Below are 17,168 nucleotides of genomic sequence, written 5' to 3' on the forward strand. Positions count from 1 at the left end.
TATATAAACTTGTGCTTTTGGTTAAGTAAGTACTACTGATTTAATTATAACAAATATGTTGTGCAGACAGTTCCGTTGTGGAAAGCAGTTTTTGTAAATGACAATGCTACCTTTGTGTAAATAAAACTACCAATAAAAAGAATCGAATTGATGAATAATATTCTTTTTTTTTTATCTTGATAGGAATATATTGCCAAGCAATTTGGCTTCATGCAGGAGCAGATTGGTTACGATGTGCTCGCTGAGGATACCATTACCGCCCTACTCCATAACAACAGGAAGCTCCTTGAGAAACACATCACCGCGGCAGAGATTGAGACATTTGTCAACCTCGTCAGAAAGAACAAGGAGAGAAGGTACATAAAACGCTGTTTAAAAACTTTGCTATGGTTGCAAGAGATTTGGCTTCCTCAGAAAACTGAATTGGGCACCTTGTCAAAAGTTCCTACACATTTCTGCATCTTTCAGAAGGAATCCTGCTATGAAGGCGCTGAGCGACTTTCACAGTGACTTTCCCATATTCCCCTTTGATGAAATTTGAGTATTTACAATGAAAAGCCACATGCAGGATTCCTGTGGGAAAGACGTGACTGACTTTAGACAAGGTTCTTTATTTGTATTTGAAATTCAAGAAGAAATGCAAGACTTCTGCTCATTAACGTTTTATTTTGCTATGATTGCATGAGACCTGACATTTCTTGATCAGTCTACCTATTGCATATTCACAACGACATGTGTGTTACTGTTTTGCCAAATTTTCAACAACTGCAATATTTTTTTAATTTTCAACATAATGCTCATTGAATTTTACTCCTTTTTTTAGATACCATTATATTCAGCCTGAAGTACCCTTTTAAGTACACAATTAGAATTATCTGTAGAAACCTGATTTATTTATAAACTGAATTTGGAGAAAAAATCAACGTCAGTACCTGAATGAGTAAATGTATATAATTTTGTTTTTTTACTCTGCAGATTCTTGGAGTATCTATCGGACCTGTGTGTGTCTAACAACCAGGCTATCCCTATCACCCAAGAGCTCATCTGTAAATCAGTTCTCAATGATAGAAATATGGACATTCTCATCGAGACCAAGTAAGTCAATTCAACATCGCTCAAGTTATACTATTTTATGTTATAATCATACAGTGGTTTTATTGTTTCATCTCCATAGCAGAAGTGAGACATACAGTACATGCACGTGCCTCTTTTGTGATGACAGCGTCAGCAACGTCTAATCTTAACCAAGGTTAAGTTTTTGAAATGTCGTAACTTTGATGGAGTAATGGATTTCATGAAACTTGGGCACAAGGGCAAACTATAATATTATGATGAAGATGGTTAGCTTTCTTGTGATGTTTGTGTTCAAAGATTTTAAATATTTTAGATGTCCTAGTTGAGACAAATTATCAAACATGAGCCTAGTTTTCATAGAACATGATATCATTAGGAGGTTACAATGTAATGTTACAATGTGTTTTGTGTTACAGGCCCAATATGTAAAGCAAATTTTTCCTGGACCGATGGGCCCGTATTCTGAAGTTGGGTTTAACTTAAACTCAGGTTTAAAGTTGTGGTTTAAGTATGGATAGCCAATTGTTACATAAATCACTAACAGTAGAGATATCATATTTCAGGTTATTTGGCTCTCAAATCGTTCATAATTGTCTAGGAAGTAGAAATAGATTATTGTCTTCACCATCGATGAATCAGGAAAGGGCATAGTAAACATAAGAAACATACAACTTAATACAAATTTTGACACTTATGGCTTCCCGTAATTTTAGCACATAGTTAGACCAAGGTCTAAACCTGACTTCAGAATACGGGCCATAGATTACTCATTATTCAAGGAGTCTTTTGCACCTACCTGTCAATGATCTCTGAAAAAAGTTTTTGATGATTTCTACATAGTAGAAATGAAACACGGCCAATCACTTGCATACAGATGGGGGGATGGACTCCCAAATTTTTGACGACCAGGAAAAAAATATGATTTTTTTTCTGAATATTGATTCAAAATATATTACAAAATTGGATTTTGTAATAAAAAATGTCTAAAGTTTTGCTCGATTGCAACTTTTTAGAAATTGTGCCTGATAGATACACGATATCTGGCCCCCTCAAGTTTTTTGGCTCATATCATCACATGGCCCAATAGTTAAGAGCCCAATTTATTCCAAAGTTTTTATTTTTTAGAGAAGATATTAATGTAGTTAATGTGCACCTGCTATATATACATTTTTTCTTGCTTTGTTTTTTAGGAATATCATATGCGATTATTATTTTTGTGAAGCATTTGAAATAAAAATCATCGAAAGATAAAAATGTGTTCCTAAGTCCTTCAATTACTCAACTTTTAGGAAGTCTTTTACATGATTTCCAGAAAGAGAGAGCCAACTGCAGATAAGAAATAAGAAAGTCTTCTATTTTTCTTTGTAGATTGGTAAAGACAGAGCTCGAGTTGGAGATAGAAGTGGAAGGGGAAGACGGCATACCTGGTGAACCGGTCATCACCATCGAGGAAGAGGAGGAGGTCGTTCTTTTCTGGGAGAAGGGTCAAAGGTCAAAGGGTGTAAGAGAGCTTGCCATGGGTGCTGCGGACAATGTCCGAGAAGATTTGGATGTTCTTGGTTATTACAGGTGAGAAAGAACATTGCATTTATATTGAGGAGTGTGAACAAGTATGATGATGATGACGACGACAATGATATTCATAATGATAATAATAATCATTTATATAGCACCATTTATGTAGAAATAATCTTTTTCAAGGCGCACTATTATTACCCAGCCTTTGCTTGAGGTGCCGTTTCCAGCACTTTGTATTCAAGGAATTAATCCTGTCGGGTACCCATTTACCTCACTTCAGTTGAGTTCAGTACAAGATTGGTAAGTTTCTTGCTGGAGATAAACACGTCATGGCTGGGATTCGAACCCACGACCCTCTGATTGAAAGACAAACCAGTAGCATGAAAAAAAAAATTGAACTTATTGTATGAAATTGATAACATTGACATTTCAAAATTCATTTTAAGCATCTTGTTGTTAATTTCAGGGTGGCAGTTTACAATTTATGGTTTAACTTGCTAACCTGTTGCATTTCCCTCCCTTTTTCAAACCCTAGGTATCAGCTTGATCTGTTCTCCCAGATGTGCCTTGATCGTCAGTACCTTGCCATCAACCAGATCTCCATCCAGCTTGACATTGATCTTATCCTCCGCTGCATGGCCGATCAGAGCCTTCCGTACGACCTACGTGCGTCCTTCACCAGGCTCATGCTTCACATGCACGTCGATCGTGATCCCCAGGAGCAGGTCACCCCTGTCAAGTACGCCAGGCTTTGGTCTGAGATACCCACTCAAATTACCATCGATGAGTAAGTACTCTTATATGCCTTCATAAGATGGTGATTGTGTACTTTGTACTATCTTGAGGGCGCCAGAGGCATCGGGTGGTATTCTGATAATATTAAACCGTACTTTAACCCCAGTCCGAACTAGAATTTTAGACCACACTTCTATAGAATGCTGGGTTTTATTTTCTCTTTCCATATTCAGTCAAAGATAATGTACCAAACGATTTCTCTAAATTCATTTAATTTTCCTATTTGTATTTTATGACACAATATTTTGCTGTGGGAACTGTCAAATCAGAAATGTTTAAATGCTTTCAATTTTTTCCTGCCTGAGTGCGATTAGTGCGTCTCTTCTGCTGTAGTTTGATATATAGTTTTGATGATAGATATTTAAAATCACACGTTTATGTTTTTGTGTATCAGCTATGATACTCATAATAACGTAGGAAACACTCAAGCCAAAGAGGATGTCCGACCCAAGTTCTCGGACACTATCAAGTTTGTAGAGGAATACTTGTGCAACGTGGTCTCAGCTACTTGGTCTTTCGCGGACAGTGAACAGAACAAACTCACCTTTGAGGTAAGGGCAGGGGGGGCATTTCACAAAGTGATCTGTTGGTGATAAACGTTATAAAATACTTATTTCCTTGCGTCTGATTGGATGAAAGTAAATTGTTAGTGCTTTATTAAAACATTTCCCAGGCATTTTTTTTATAGAATAGTCTTTAGTCTTTTATTTTTGCATACCTGCCAACTACTACGATTTTGGCGTAATTATTACGATTTTTTTGTTTTAAATTACGCCTTACGATTTTATGTCACAAAATTACGATTTTCTGATATTCTGACTATTAAAAATAAAATGTCTACGACGACTGGACTTCAAGTCTAACAGCGCAGCCGAATCTTAATTCCAACGTTTGCCCTCTACGTTCAACTAGTTGTGCTTTTATCAAAGGCTTTCCGATTAAAATTTTTGATATTTCGAACGCACGCACATCTACAAGCGCAAAGCAGCCGCACAAATCGCGATATATAGCGACTGGTAAATACGTCTGTAAGATGGCAACTTACGTTGACCAACGAAATGATCGAGGATGACTATGTTTTGCTCATCATTTGAAAGGAAATAGCGGTAACTGCTGTCTAAGGTACGATATTTCTGAATTTTATATATTTTTTTCGTAAACTTGATCTAATTTTTTTTTATAATGTGACATTTTATGTCAAAAAAACGATCTATGTATTGGTGAGTGGAGCCAAAGCAGTTCAGCAGAACAACCAAAATACAGAGACTGAAGCTTTTGCTCTACTTGACAAGAAGAATGGACCTGCAATCGAGGAACAAGCCATGCCATTCTACTGTGCACTCTAAGGAGATACTCAAAAAAGCGAAACGGGCAACGTCCTCATGCCTTAGGGCTTGAGGCCTGATGGGTAGACTTTGTCACATTTTGTGCAATCAGTAAAGGTGAGGTGGAAAATCTGAGAGCGTTAAGTGTAATTATGTATGAATTCATTTTTCTCCTCAAGGGTCTATTTCATCTGAGGAATTTTTTAGCTTTTAGTCCTTGTTTTGGTTTGTTTTTTTGTGGGGGAGGGGTTGCATAAGTGTTGAAAAATGTGTTTAAAGTGAAGGAAAAGGGCATTCCTCCATGTTGAAAGTACCAAGAGCTAGCTCCCTACCGTGGGAGGGGGATACCCCCCTCCCACACCCACCCCCGCTTAATTTTTTTTTTTTTTTTTTACAAAATCGTAATTTATTGAGAAAAATCATCTCTATATGTCTCTATTTCAGAAAACGTACACAAATATGGTTATTAGATCAATGTAATTTCAGGTAACTTGTTTTTTTTTTCAATCATTTTGTAAAAACCAGGGTGAGATATACCCAAGTTTCAATGGTTTTTTTTTTTTCATCTGCAAGAGCAGTGCGCATTTTAGCTTGCATGCAGCTTGAGCGCCGTAATGGGCGAGTGCGCCAAGCATTTTATTATGAAATACACTTTTGGGGGAAAAATACAAAATATTTATCTCACACGGTAAAAATACTGATTTTTTTGTCAAAATACTGATTTTGGGGGATAAGAATACTGAAAATGCAAAATACAACTTGGCAGCTCTGCACTTATCCACTTATTACTCTCTCTCTTTTTTTTTACCTTTTATTTCTTTATTCTATCAATTTCCATCCTTTCTCCTTGCTCTTGTATTGGTAGGAAGAAAAAGATTTTAAAACATTTTTGTTACAAAAAGTGAGAACAATTTAATTGCCTTTCTCATTGTCTGCATACCTCCCATTATGTCTGTGTATGTCTGTCTGCCTGCCTATTTGTCTTTCCCTTGCTATCTTGATGGATTAAAAAATAACTTGTGTCTGATTGTTTTACTGTCTCTTTACATAAGCAGAGCAGAGAACTTTCATACTTTTTCTTGTATCTGAGTACCTGTCTGTCTGTTTGTCTCTCATCTATCAGATGGTGATTTTACATAACCTCTTTTTCTACTGACTTACTTTGTGTCTGTCTGTCTTCTTGTATTTCCCTAGTTGCCTGGATGAATGAAACAGTATCTCATGTCTGTTTGTCTTTCTTTCTCTCTTCTCTCAGATGATGAACTATCTATGTGATTGTCTGCCTGTCTGTCTGTCTTTTTGTCTCATCTTTCTGATGGTGAACTTACATTCGTCTCTTCTGTCTCTGTTAATTTGTGTCTGTCTATTTTTTTTTCCATTTCTGCCTGGATTAGACAATTACCCATGTCTCTTTGTCTTTCTGTCTTTCAGGTGGTGAACCTGGCCAAGAACTTGATCTACTTTGGTTTCTACAGCTTCAGCGAACTTCTCCGTCTAACGAAGACCCTCCTGTCTATCTTGGACTGCACTCCGGCCTCAAGTCTAGCCCTCGGTGGAAAATTAGACCCAACCCGTGAGATTGGTGAGTTGTCTTCTACATGAACTATAGTTCCTGCATGTACAAACCCTTTCACTCTCTAAACATAACCCATACTTCCCTTAGTTTTTGATCATCTAATTTTTTTTTTTGGGGGGGGGATTTTCTCATAAAATCATTACCAAAAGTTTGTATTGTTCAATGGAATAACTTCATCTTATGAATCTTTCTTTTCTACATCCTGAACACGACAGGCACAACAAATCTTAATTTCCTGGTTATTACAAAATATACTGCATGTCTGCCAATCACTTTAATATGTGCTGTAGCACAAATTCATCCGTTGAAGTGATACAGCAGTGGTGGGGAAAAACTCTAGATAAAAAGAAAAGAAAAAAGAAGAATTTTCCCAGTTTGAAAGGTAATTGATTTACATTATGAATGGGGAAAAAGCCCTAGATGATATCAAAATGATAACTAAAAAGAAAGAATATTCTACTTTGAAAGATTAGTTACATTATGAAAGGCTAGCTTTGAAAATACATATCCAGGTACCTGACGAAGGATCATGTTTATAATTTGATTTTCTCTGTATTGCATGCATTATATTTGTGACAAAATAAATTTGCAGTGATGCATTAGTTATTAGATCAATCATGAAATTGACAATCCATCTCATATTGAGAATGTAGATTTATTCATTTATGATTTCAGTCATTAAAAAATTACTAAAATCTTGATTTATATATTCATTTTAAGTTCATTTCTAAAAACCTTGATATGATTTGAAATAAAAAGTTACTTTGTTACATTTATTTTGAGTTATGATGTAGGTTATTTTGTGAACAAATCTGTCTGTGTATATTGAAAAATGTGAAATCAATGTTTAGTACTAAAAATGTATATGTGCATTTCCGTAATAACTAAAGAAAAAAAAAGTTGCTTGTTCATGTTGTATTTTATCAAGATGAAGCAGGGATTGGGTTATGTTGCCAAGTTGTAAGTTTTCCTATCAAATCAAGCGTTTGGTCTCATGTATTTTGTACATGTACCATTAAAGGATAAAGTCATTATATTTTCAAAATCAGGTTCAAGGTTGTAGCCAATAGCAAGTGCGCATGCAAGTCATGTGTTCATGCTTTAATACTACGCAATCTTCCAGCCTTGCATTCCTGGGTGTAACACTCTGCATCTTGAATACATCATTTTACCTTTAACCTTTAAAACCTTTTATGATGACCATATTTCATAGCAAACTTTTTATTTGATTAAAGATAGCCTTTCTCAATCAAATTCCAGTCCATTTGTCATTAGAAAAGAGGTCTCATGCGAGTGAAGGCCAGTCAGATTTATTAAATGAGAGTAAGTTCTGTTACTGCCATATCCAGGCTATTTTATTTGCCATCATCCAATGCTACACATATTTGTTCATTACTATGGAGATTATCATTATATTATTACCACTGTGTTTTCTAAATACTGATGGGTGCTTAAGCGCTTACACATGTATAATCTCATTTCAGAATTTGTTTTAACTTGAAAATCATCTTTTGAAATGTGCAGTCAATTAATGAATTGTGTGACTTGAAGCTTTTGTTTTAATTATTTTTGTATCGCCTGCATAGCAGTGCGAGACTATACCTTTTCCGACGGTGACGGCGGCGTCGTCAACATTGAAATCTTATAACCAAGGTTAAGTTCTTGAAATGTCATCATAACTTAACAAGTATATGGACCTAGTTCATGAAACTTAGACATAAGTATTACTGAAGATCCTGCCTGAGTTTCAGGGCACATGACCAAGGTCAAAGGTCACTTAGGGTCAACGAACTTTGGCCATGTTGGGGATGTTTGTGGAATTGTCATCATAACTTTGACATTTTATGGATCTAGTTCATGAAACTTGGAAATAAGAGCAATCAAGTATCCTTGAACATCCTGTGCGAGTTTCAGGTTACATGACCAAGGTCAAAGTTCATTTAGGGTCAGCAAACTTTGATAATGTTGGGAGAAGTTGTGGAATTGTCATTATAACTTTAAAAGTTTAAGGATCTAGTGCCTGAAACTTAGACATAAGAAGCAATGAATCCCTGAATACCCTGTGCGTGTCTCAGGAACATGGCCAAGATCAAAGGTCATGTAAAGGTAAATGAACTCTGGCCATGTTGGGAGTATGTGTTAAATTGGCATTATAACTTAAAAAGTTTATGGATCTAGCTCATGAAACATTGACATAATGGTAATCAAGTATGAATGGTTGTTTTGCTCATGGTCAAAGGTAATTTTGGGTCAATGGACATAATATTTTATTATCATATCAGTGTTTTCTTCTGTGAGTAATTATTCATTAGCTGTTTTCAAAGGCAGCACTGCTGCTATTTCAAATTGCGTAATGCAGGCGAGACTGCCAGAGGCGTTCCACTTGTTTTAGGAGAAAGTGACACTAAATAAGGATATTTTTTTTCGAGAATTAGGATATTTGAAACTTGTAATAATGATGATTTTTGTATGTTTTTTCAAAATTTGTAAGAAACATAAGATAAAAAGAAATAAAGAATAGGATTTTATTCACAATTAAGGTTGGCAGCATTGCTCCCAATCTCTATTGTCCTTTCTTGACAAACCACAAAAGTGTATTGTAAATCTATTCAATAAAACATAAATATGTGGTGCTTTGTACTGTCAAATCTCTCTTAATCTTATCATATAAAGTGGTTTAACATGGGTAATATAAGGTACGTTGATGTGATACTTATTTCTGTAGTTATGTAGCTGTAATTATTTTAACCTCATGTTGCTTTTGCTAATCTTTCTAAAATCAGAGCCGCCAAAACAAGGTACAGTCGGTAATTGTATTTTTCAATGTCCATCATTTTTTTGTAATGTGGTTGTGTAATTGTAGCCATTGCTAGCTTCAGCTAAGATTTTTAATGCGTTCTGCATGCTTTACACGTTGTAATCGATATGCTTGTATGTGTATACATGTGGTTTGGGTTTATCTGATTCTTAACATGCATTGCTTTATTTTTAATGCTGATTGATTGCTTAATTACCATCATTTTCGGATTTCTCGTTAAAAAATCTTAATGTTTTAGCTTTGTTGTATGTCAAAATGATTACATTCTTTAAATAATTAGCTGCTATGATAACAAGTAGTATTTTCATTGTGCTTTTTCTTCATTTGAACCTTTGCTCACTTAAAAAAAAAGTATTTGAATAGTTTGTAATACTGTTATAATTGCAAATGTATGTGTTTGGTGGTAGCATAATTTATTGACTATGTATTGAAGGAGCAGTGCCCACAGTTGTACAGTTGTGTATCCAATCAAATGTGTTGCTGAATGTCTGTTTCATAGACTCTTATGGTCTTACAAAGACATAGACAATGATATAAAGTTCAGTGTGAAATTTGTGTTTGTGCCAGGGTTGCCTGATGTTGCAACAACAACAAATATTTATTGCTCTATGCTCCGCCCACCGTAGGTGGTTGCCAGGGGAATTATGTTTTTACCATTTTGACAGATAAACTTGAGATTTAGTTCAAATAGTTTTTGAAGTATCAGGATCAAACATCAAATGTCACCGAGGTCATTATATACCTGAAACTACCTCATTTTTGTGATTGTTAAAGAACCTTTCGAAGATTTAACTTCAAACTTGGCTCATGTTTCCGTATGGGAGCGCAGATGATCTGATTAACTTTAAGAGTCATGAGGTTAAAGGTCTCATAGGTCACATTCTCCAGAATATCCTTTTCTTGCGATAATTGAAGGACTGTTTGATGGTTCAACTTCGTACTTGGATTATGTAATATATGGGAGTGTCAATGATCTGGGTCATGAGGTCAAAGATCAAATAGGTCATTATTTGAAAATTTTAGAAGTTAGATGTGTAGTAAATTCTTAGTATAGGAATGGCATACATATATTTTTTTTTTACTATGTGCAGTCAAGAATCAAGATTTAGTTTAATAATATAAGCACAAATAGAACTTTAACAATAATTCAGGATTTTTCATGACACACCACATTAAAATAACTTTAAAATGGTCATCCAGCTACATGTACGTGGGTCTTTCCATGAAGTCAGGGCACAAATTGTGACATTTCAGCATAACTCAATACTAATCATACTATTCATTTATTGTTTGTAGGCTTTACAGACCATACATTTTACTGGAACTTTTGGGCCATTTACACTGCAAAAACTCTGGTGTTGATTTAACACCAGCCCGGAATCTATATATGTCCACACCAGAGAAGTATTGAAACAACACCAGTTTGGAATCAACCGATGCTGTTTTAATACTAATTGGTGTTGTATAAACACCTATCTGGTGTTAGACCAAAACGAAACTGGTGTTTAACACTTCTCTGGTGTGGACATATATAGATTCCTGGCTGGTGTTAAATCAACACCAGAGTTTTTGCAGTGTAGGGTCATTTAGCTTAATTTATCATTAAGTCATTTAGCAAAACAGTGTATAACGCTGAACATGGTTTCCGTGTAGCATCAGGATATTTACATTTGTTCCTTAAAGTCAAATAGTTGCAATTAGACTGACCAAAACTTGAGACAATATGTATGTTTACTTTTTAAGTCAGGTAGCTAAATACCTCAGATATATATGCATAGTTTCAAAAGAAAATTTACAAATTGTCACGGTGTTTGTTTAGCATTGGGAAATGTCACATTTGGTGGACACCTAGTAGGATAGTGACAATTTTTAGATTTTCATATGAAATAGAACTATATGCAAAGGAAATCTGAGATATTTAGCTACCTGACTCAAGTCAAGTAAATGTGCATTATATCAAGTGTTAATTGGTCAACCAAATTGCCATAATTTGACTTTTAGGGCCAAATGTAGATTTCCCGATGCTACAAGGACACCGTTTGAATGTAACAGCATCACTTTCTGTTTTGCTCAATAACTTCATAAAAAAATAATCCAAATAGCCAAGAATTTCCAGTATTAGATGTATGCCCTTAATATAAATGCAAAGTCTACAAACTATATCTAGTATAAATAGTCTTGAGTTATGCTGAAATGAAACAATTCATGCCCCAACTTCATGGAAAGACCCACATGTATTGCAGTTAAAGTCTGCACTAAAATTTCCTTGAAGGATTATATTTAGCACATTTTGCAAAATTTCTTTACAATGTTTATTCCATAATAACTTCATTGGGTCAATTGGTTGTTTAAACTTGGACATTGCAGAGTTTCCAAAACATGCAGAAATCATACCATATTCATATTTTGGTTGCTTATTGGCAAATGGCAACTCAACTATTTTGTGAACTTCTTGAATTGTTTTCAGCTAATGAAATATGTTCTTTGGTTGTGATAGGTATATATATATATTTAAAAAAAAACTTCCAAAATGTATTTGCTCACTTTTGAGTAGATCTTCCCATTTTCAATTTCTCTGAATATACCATGAAAATAGGTTTCTCAAGAAATCAAAAAGAAAGATTCACAATTTTTGTACTGTTATAAGATTTTTCTGACTATTTTTTATTCTTGCAAGTTAGACTAGGGTCAAAGTTATGAGAAGCATATAAATACAAGTGATAAGTTTTTCACGATTATGTATTTTTTTCTTCTCTTTTATTTCTTTCACCAATTTTTTAACAAGAAAAACATCAATCACAATTATGTTGAGACCATTTCTTTTCACTACATGCTAGCATTAAAGGCATAATTGCTTTTATTTTCATAAAAGTTTTGATGCACATTCCTGGAAATAATAGATTAAATGCCTTTAAATTTCTCTGTAGGCTAAATTTATTGTTAATAAAACAAAATGGTTTATCTTTGAGCTATCCAGTCAGATAAGATCATAAGATCATAGCAATTAAAACTGTCATAAATCACAAGAAAGCTTGATACAAAATATTAAGGGATCAAACCTTAAGAAACCGTGCTTGGACAATGTTTACAGAATAAAAGCTTTTTCATTGGAAATTGTTCAAGATTTTTTTCTCTAATAATGTTAATTAAAAAAAAACCATTTATTTTTTAAGGCAAATGTTTGGTAATGAAAAGGACCACCCAAACGCAATGGTTCGAAGAGAATGTTCTTTCTGTCTTCCAAAATACTCAGAACACTCCTTGTCTTATCCTGATGACAAGGACATATTTTTCAAAATGTCAAATTTGATTGGTCTTTTTCAGGACCAAACATGTGCCCAGAAAAAATATATGGTGCAACTAATATTAGAGAAAAAAATCCTTGAACAATTTCCCAGCAAATAGTTTTTAATAGCTTTTTACATGGTGTACCATGAAGTTTGTCTTTAAGCACAGACTTAAATTTGACATTATAACAAATCACATTACCACAGTTCATGAATAAATCTAGTCTCACTAGTTCAGACTCTGTATTATGCACAATGCGAAAACCAACAGTCTGTGCCTGCAGACTACCCTGAAGCCTCCGCTCTGATTCATTCTCTGTTTTGGAAACCTTCAAAGTTCATTGTTTCCCCAAATGATGCCTGTATTCCTTCTACCTTACAACAGGAAGAGGTGGGGTGTTCCGATCCATCCATGGGGTCGGGGCGGTGATGACCAACATGGTGCTAGGAACTGGTCTACCTAATGCCGGTAGAACACCCAACACAGCCAACAAGACCAACAGACTAGATCCAGGCAACAAAGAGGATGAGAGGGTCATGGAAACTAAACTCAAGATCATACAGATACTCCAGGTAAATGTTGGCTCAAGTACAGATATGTTTGGGGTCGTCGTGGTCTAGAGGTTCTGACTCTCTTTCAATCAGAGGGCCATGGATTTGAATCCCAGCCATGGCATAATTTCTTTCAGCAAGAATTGATCCACATAGTGCTGCTCTCAACCCTATTCATAATTCCTTGAAAGCCGGGGTAATGATAATAAATTGCCTCTGAGTCTGAATAGATTATTAATAATACAAATGCCAGTTATTTTTATTATTATCATTATTATTATGTATCTATTTGCCCATTATAAAATAGCCTGTTATCAGTTAGAATTTCTAGAATCTGATGATAGATTTTGCGTTTGGCCAATCAAATGGTAGTATTTCAGTAGCTTGTTGTTGATGACACTTTCTATTTAAATCAGGGCCCAAAACTTTCAAAGTTGTGAGTGTTATGGGGGAGGGGATGCAAGCATTTTGTAGTTACAGTTGTGACTCTTAAGTTACTTTCAAGAAAGCAAAGTACCCCCATCACTTTCATTGTAGTATTTTCCCTGTCATGCCATTCTAGAGAACTAGGGTTAGTAATGTATAAAAAACAATCAACACGAATGGGCAATCACTTTATACTTTATAAAGTCATATAGGCATCAGATTTCAAGGGGGATATGTATTTACTGATCCCAGACTATGTGAAAAGCTTGGAAATACCTGTAAATAGATATTTCTTTTGGGAAAAGTAAACTTGATGTACCTGTAAGAAATTTTGCAGCTGAGCTTGCTTAGCATCAGGCAACAGTCAGGCTGGTGGAAAGTGAGATAATTACATTACCATATTGCAGTTTCCAGTGGCATTTCATAATGTCTGCTGGTCAATTCTAATTCTACTCTGGGTGACTGAAACCCGAAAGACGTCGAACTCTTATGAAAAATTATGATTATGGGCTTTTAATGTTTTTTATTGATGACACAACATTTGCTCCAGTGACAATTGCTCCTGGCTTAATTTCGTCAAAGATGTAGGGTTAGGGTTGCAACAGGGTTTTATGTTAGGTGTTAGGTGTAGGGTAGGGTATAGTGTTAAACCCAGGGTTGAAGTTAGTTATTAGATTAGTGTGTGGAATTTAGAGCAGAGCAATTGTTGCCGGAGCAATGTCTTGAAACCAGATTATCTTCTTTTTCTCAAACAGTTCATTCTGAACGTCAGATTGGACTACCGCATCTCCTGCCTCCTGTCCATCTTCAAACGCGATTTCGACGAGACCAAAGACGGTCAGGACCAGGCCAACCAGCAGCAGCAGCAGTCAGTCCCAAACCAGAACGGTTCCACCGGCTCAGGAACAACCTCCCATGTATCCAACAACACGGGGACATCCGTAGGTGGCACAGACCAATCCGGAATCAACCTGGAAGCCATCGGAGACCAGGCGGAAGGTATCTTCGAGGGCCAGATGGATGGGGTTGACCTGGACCTCGATGGGCAAGGGGGCAGGACGTTCCTGAGGGTCCTGCTTCATCTGACTATGCACGACTACCCACCTCTGGTGTCCGGTGCATTGCAACTGCTCTTCAGGCATTTCAGCCAGAGGCAAGAGGTGCTTCAAGCCTTTAAGCAGGTGAGAGATAGAGATTTTCCTTTAGGTTTTCAGGAACAAGGTTGGTGTTGGTGTCTTTTTTTCTTGTCAACCCGGGCATCCATGAAAAATGTGATGTTAGAACACCGAAAAACACAGAAATTTCATTTTAGAAAACGGAAAGCTGGATCTCCGCTTTATTCAGATCTCTTCTTGGCCAGGTGACCAGGATCAGGAACCCATTTAATAAAACTTGTAATAACAAACTTGCAATAACAGTTTCAAGCTACTGAAATCATTTGATTTGATTGGCTAATAGCAAACTTATTGTAGAAATTGTGCATTTGTTATTATAACAAGTCTTTATGAAATGGGACCCAGATACGGTTTCCTCTAAAGCAGTAGCAGATCATGTGAAAAAGTAGAGAAATTTTCCTCAAATCATGCGATAAATAAAAGAGACAAAAGAAGACATCAAAAACTTCTTAACGAAATTGTCGACATTACGGAAAGTATGAATTTTCAGCTTAAAATCAGCAAATGTAAATCTATGTCTATCTCGGGTGGAAAACCAAAGGAAGTGAATTTCACAATCAATGGAGAGGTTCTGAGAAATGTCAAAGATTCACCAGAAAAGTTTCTAGGCTCGTATATTACTTTTAAGGGTACATCCCAAGAGGCGTATGAGCTCATTCACAACAAGTTGGAAAAAATGCTAGATAATGTGCAGTCTACTCTTGTGAGACCAGAATTAAAGCTCAAAATCTACGAGAGATACATTCTGTCTTCTGTAAAATTTCTCCTAACAGTGCACGATCTTACCAAAACACAACTGTACAAACTAGATTCCCTCAATGCTAGATATTTGAAAAAGTGGCTAGAATTTCCCTCACGTGGTGCAACATCTGCAATTATCCATAGCCCAACTGGACTGGATATTCCACAAATATCTGATGTATATTTTGAATGTCACTGTATGAGCATTGCACATGGTCTTACAAGAGCAGACCCTAGGGTACAGGCCGCCGTAGAACAAAAACTCGATCGCGAGTTAACTTACACCAACAAATCCTATGGAAATGTAGATGCGGCTGTTACTGTCGAGAATGTCATGAGTTCAATGCAAGATAGTAATTGGAAAACGCTGAGAAAGGGTGTCAAATCCAACGTTAAAGAGGAGAGAGACAGAAAATGGGCTAGTAAAATTAAAACACTAGTAGTACAAGGTCAATACTTGAATTTACTAAATGAACAAGATACTGATATATCCTGGAAAAGTATCATTTACAATCTTCCAAGAAGGGTACTAAGTTTCGCCGTCAGGGCCTCTATTGATGCTCTACCCACTTTCCGAAACCTTCAAAGATGGGGCAAGAGGGTATCAGGTAAATGTGATCTGTGTTCCAACACACAAACCCTCCACCATGTACTGAACCACTGTCAAACAATGCTGACTCAAGGTCGATATACATGATAGTATATTGAACTACATATTTCAAGTAATAACGTTATCTGAACTAGTGTCACAGGGGGAATTGTGCGTAAACGTAGACCTGACAGGTAATTTGTCCAGTGCCTCAACTATACCAGTTAGCATACTACCAACAACAGACCGTCCAGACTTAGTAATATATCGGCCAAGAGTAAAAGAAATATTTATATTCGAATTGACAGTTCCGTTCGAGATGAACATGACCAATAGTCACCGGTACAAGGTGAACAAGTACACACCCCTGGTAAATGACTTAAGGCACTCTGGTTACAAATGTACTTTATGGTGTTTCGAAGTAGGATCACGAGGACACATTTCCGAAGAGAATAGAGCAACGCTTAAAGCCATGTTCCAATTGGTCAATGTACAGAACCTGAAAGGTCAAATCAAACACATATGCCAGACATTAAGTAGACTAGCTCTCGTAACGTCTTATGGTATCTACAACGCACGAAATGAACCACACTGGAACGACATAGGGTATATGTCAATCCCGGACCAACTAATTTTGAAATAAGCGACACCCCTGAATTTATAGAAAATGTACTATCACCTAATGGTGACTGTCCGATATCCTAGTCTCGAACGGAACTGTCGTATCATGTCTTATTGCTGATGAGGAAAACAAAATTAATGTATTATACATTAAGTATTACTATTGTGAGCTCATACATAATTCATACCACGTTGAAATATCATTATAAAAAAAAAATAAACTGTATAAATGTAGTTATACATTTGCCGTAGAACATAACCTTGTTTATATATTAATATCTAGCTGCTTATCAAATTTTGAATGTGCAACAATGAAATATACCATTAATTTTCTTGTCTAATTTACGATACGTTAATAATACCGATATAATTATTTCCAAAACAAATTATCCCTGTACATATCAACTATTTTATACAATTGTAAATTTAATAGGCCTACTCCACTCCATATAACTTATTACAACATCTTAACCTATTATAAATTAAGTAATATTATTGTTTAATGAATAACTTCTACACGATTCTTAATATGTTGAAATATCATTAAATTAATATACTTTCTTTTTATTGTTATAGAATTAATACGTACTCTCTTGTTCAAGTTAGGTCTTTAAAAGTTTCATTTTCTATTTCATGTATGTATCTTTGTATGGTATTATTATTGTATGTCA

At 35.6% G+C, this 17,168-nt stretch overlaps 1 protein-coding gene across 1 annotated transcript in view; it reads left to right on the forward strand.

The window, feature by feature from the left end:
- Positions 1-17,168, forward strand: part of LOC129255730 (inositol 1,4,5-trisphosphate receptor-like) — a 115,715-nt gene that overhangs the window by 46,334 nt on the left and 52,213 nt on the right. The window contains exons 14-22 of the mRNA XM_064096758.1: positions 184-356; positions 976-1,095; positions 2,443-2,643; positions 3,128-3,379; positions 3,782-3,938; positions 6,144-6,294; positions 9,072-9,086; positions 12,779-12,966; positions 14,127-14,552. Coding sequence (XP_063952828.1) covers positions 184-356; positions 976-1,095; positions 2,443-2,643; positions 3,128-3,379; positions 3,782-3,938; positions 6,144-6,294; positions 9,072-9,086; positions 12,779-12,966; positions 14,127-14,552 — 1,683 coding nt within the window. The remainder of the gene's footprint in view (positions 1-183; positions 357-975; positions 1,096-2,442; positions 2,644-3,127; positions 3,380-3,781; positions 3,939-6,143; positions 6,295-9,071; positions 9,087-12,778; positions 12,967-14,126; positions 14,553-17,168) is intronic.

Source organism: Lytechinus pictus, chromosome 3, assembly GCF_037042905.1.
Source record: "Lytechinus pictus isolate F3 Inbred chromosome 3, Lp3.0, whole genome shotgun sequence".
In the NCBI taxonomy this organism is placed as follows: Eukaryota; Metazoa; Echinodermata; class Echinoidea; order Temnopleuroida; family Toxopneustidae; genus Lytechinus; species Lytechinus pictus.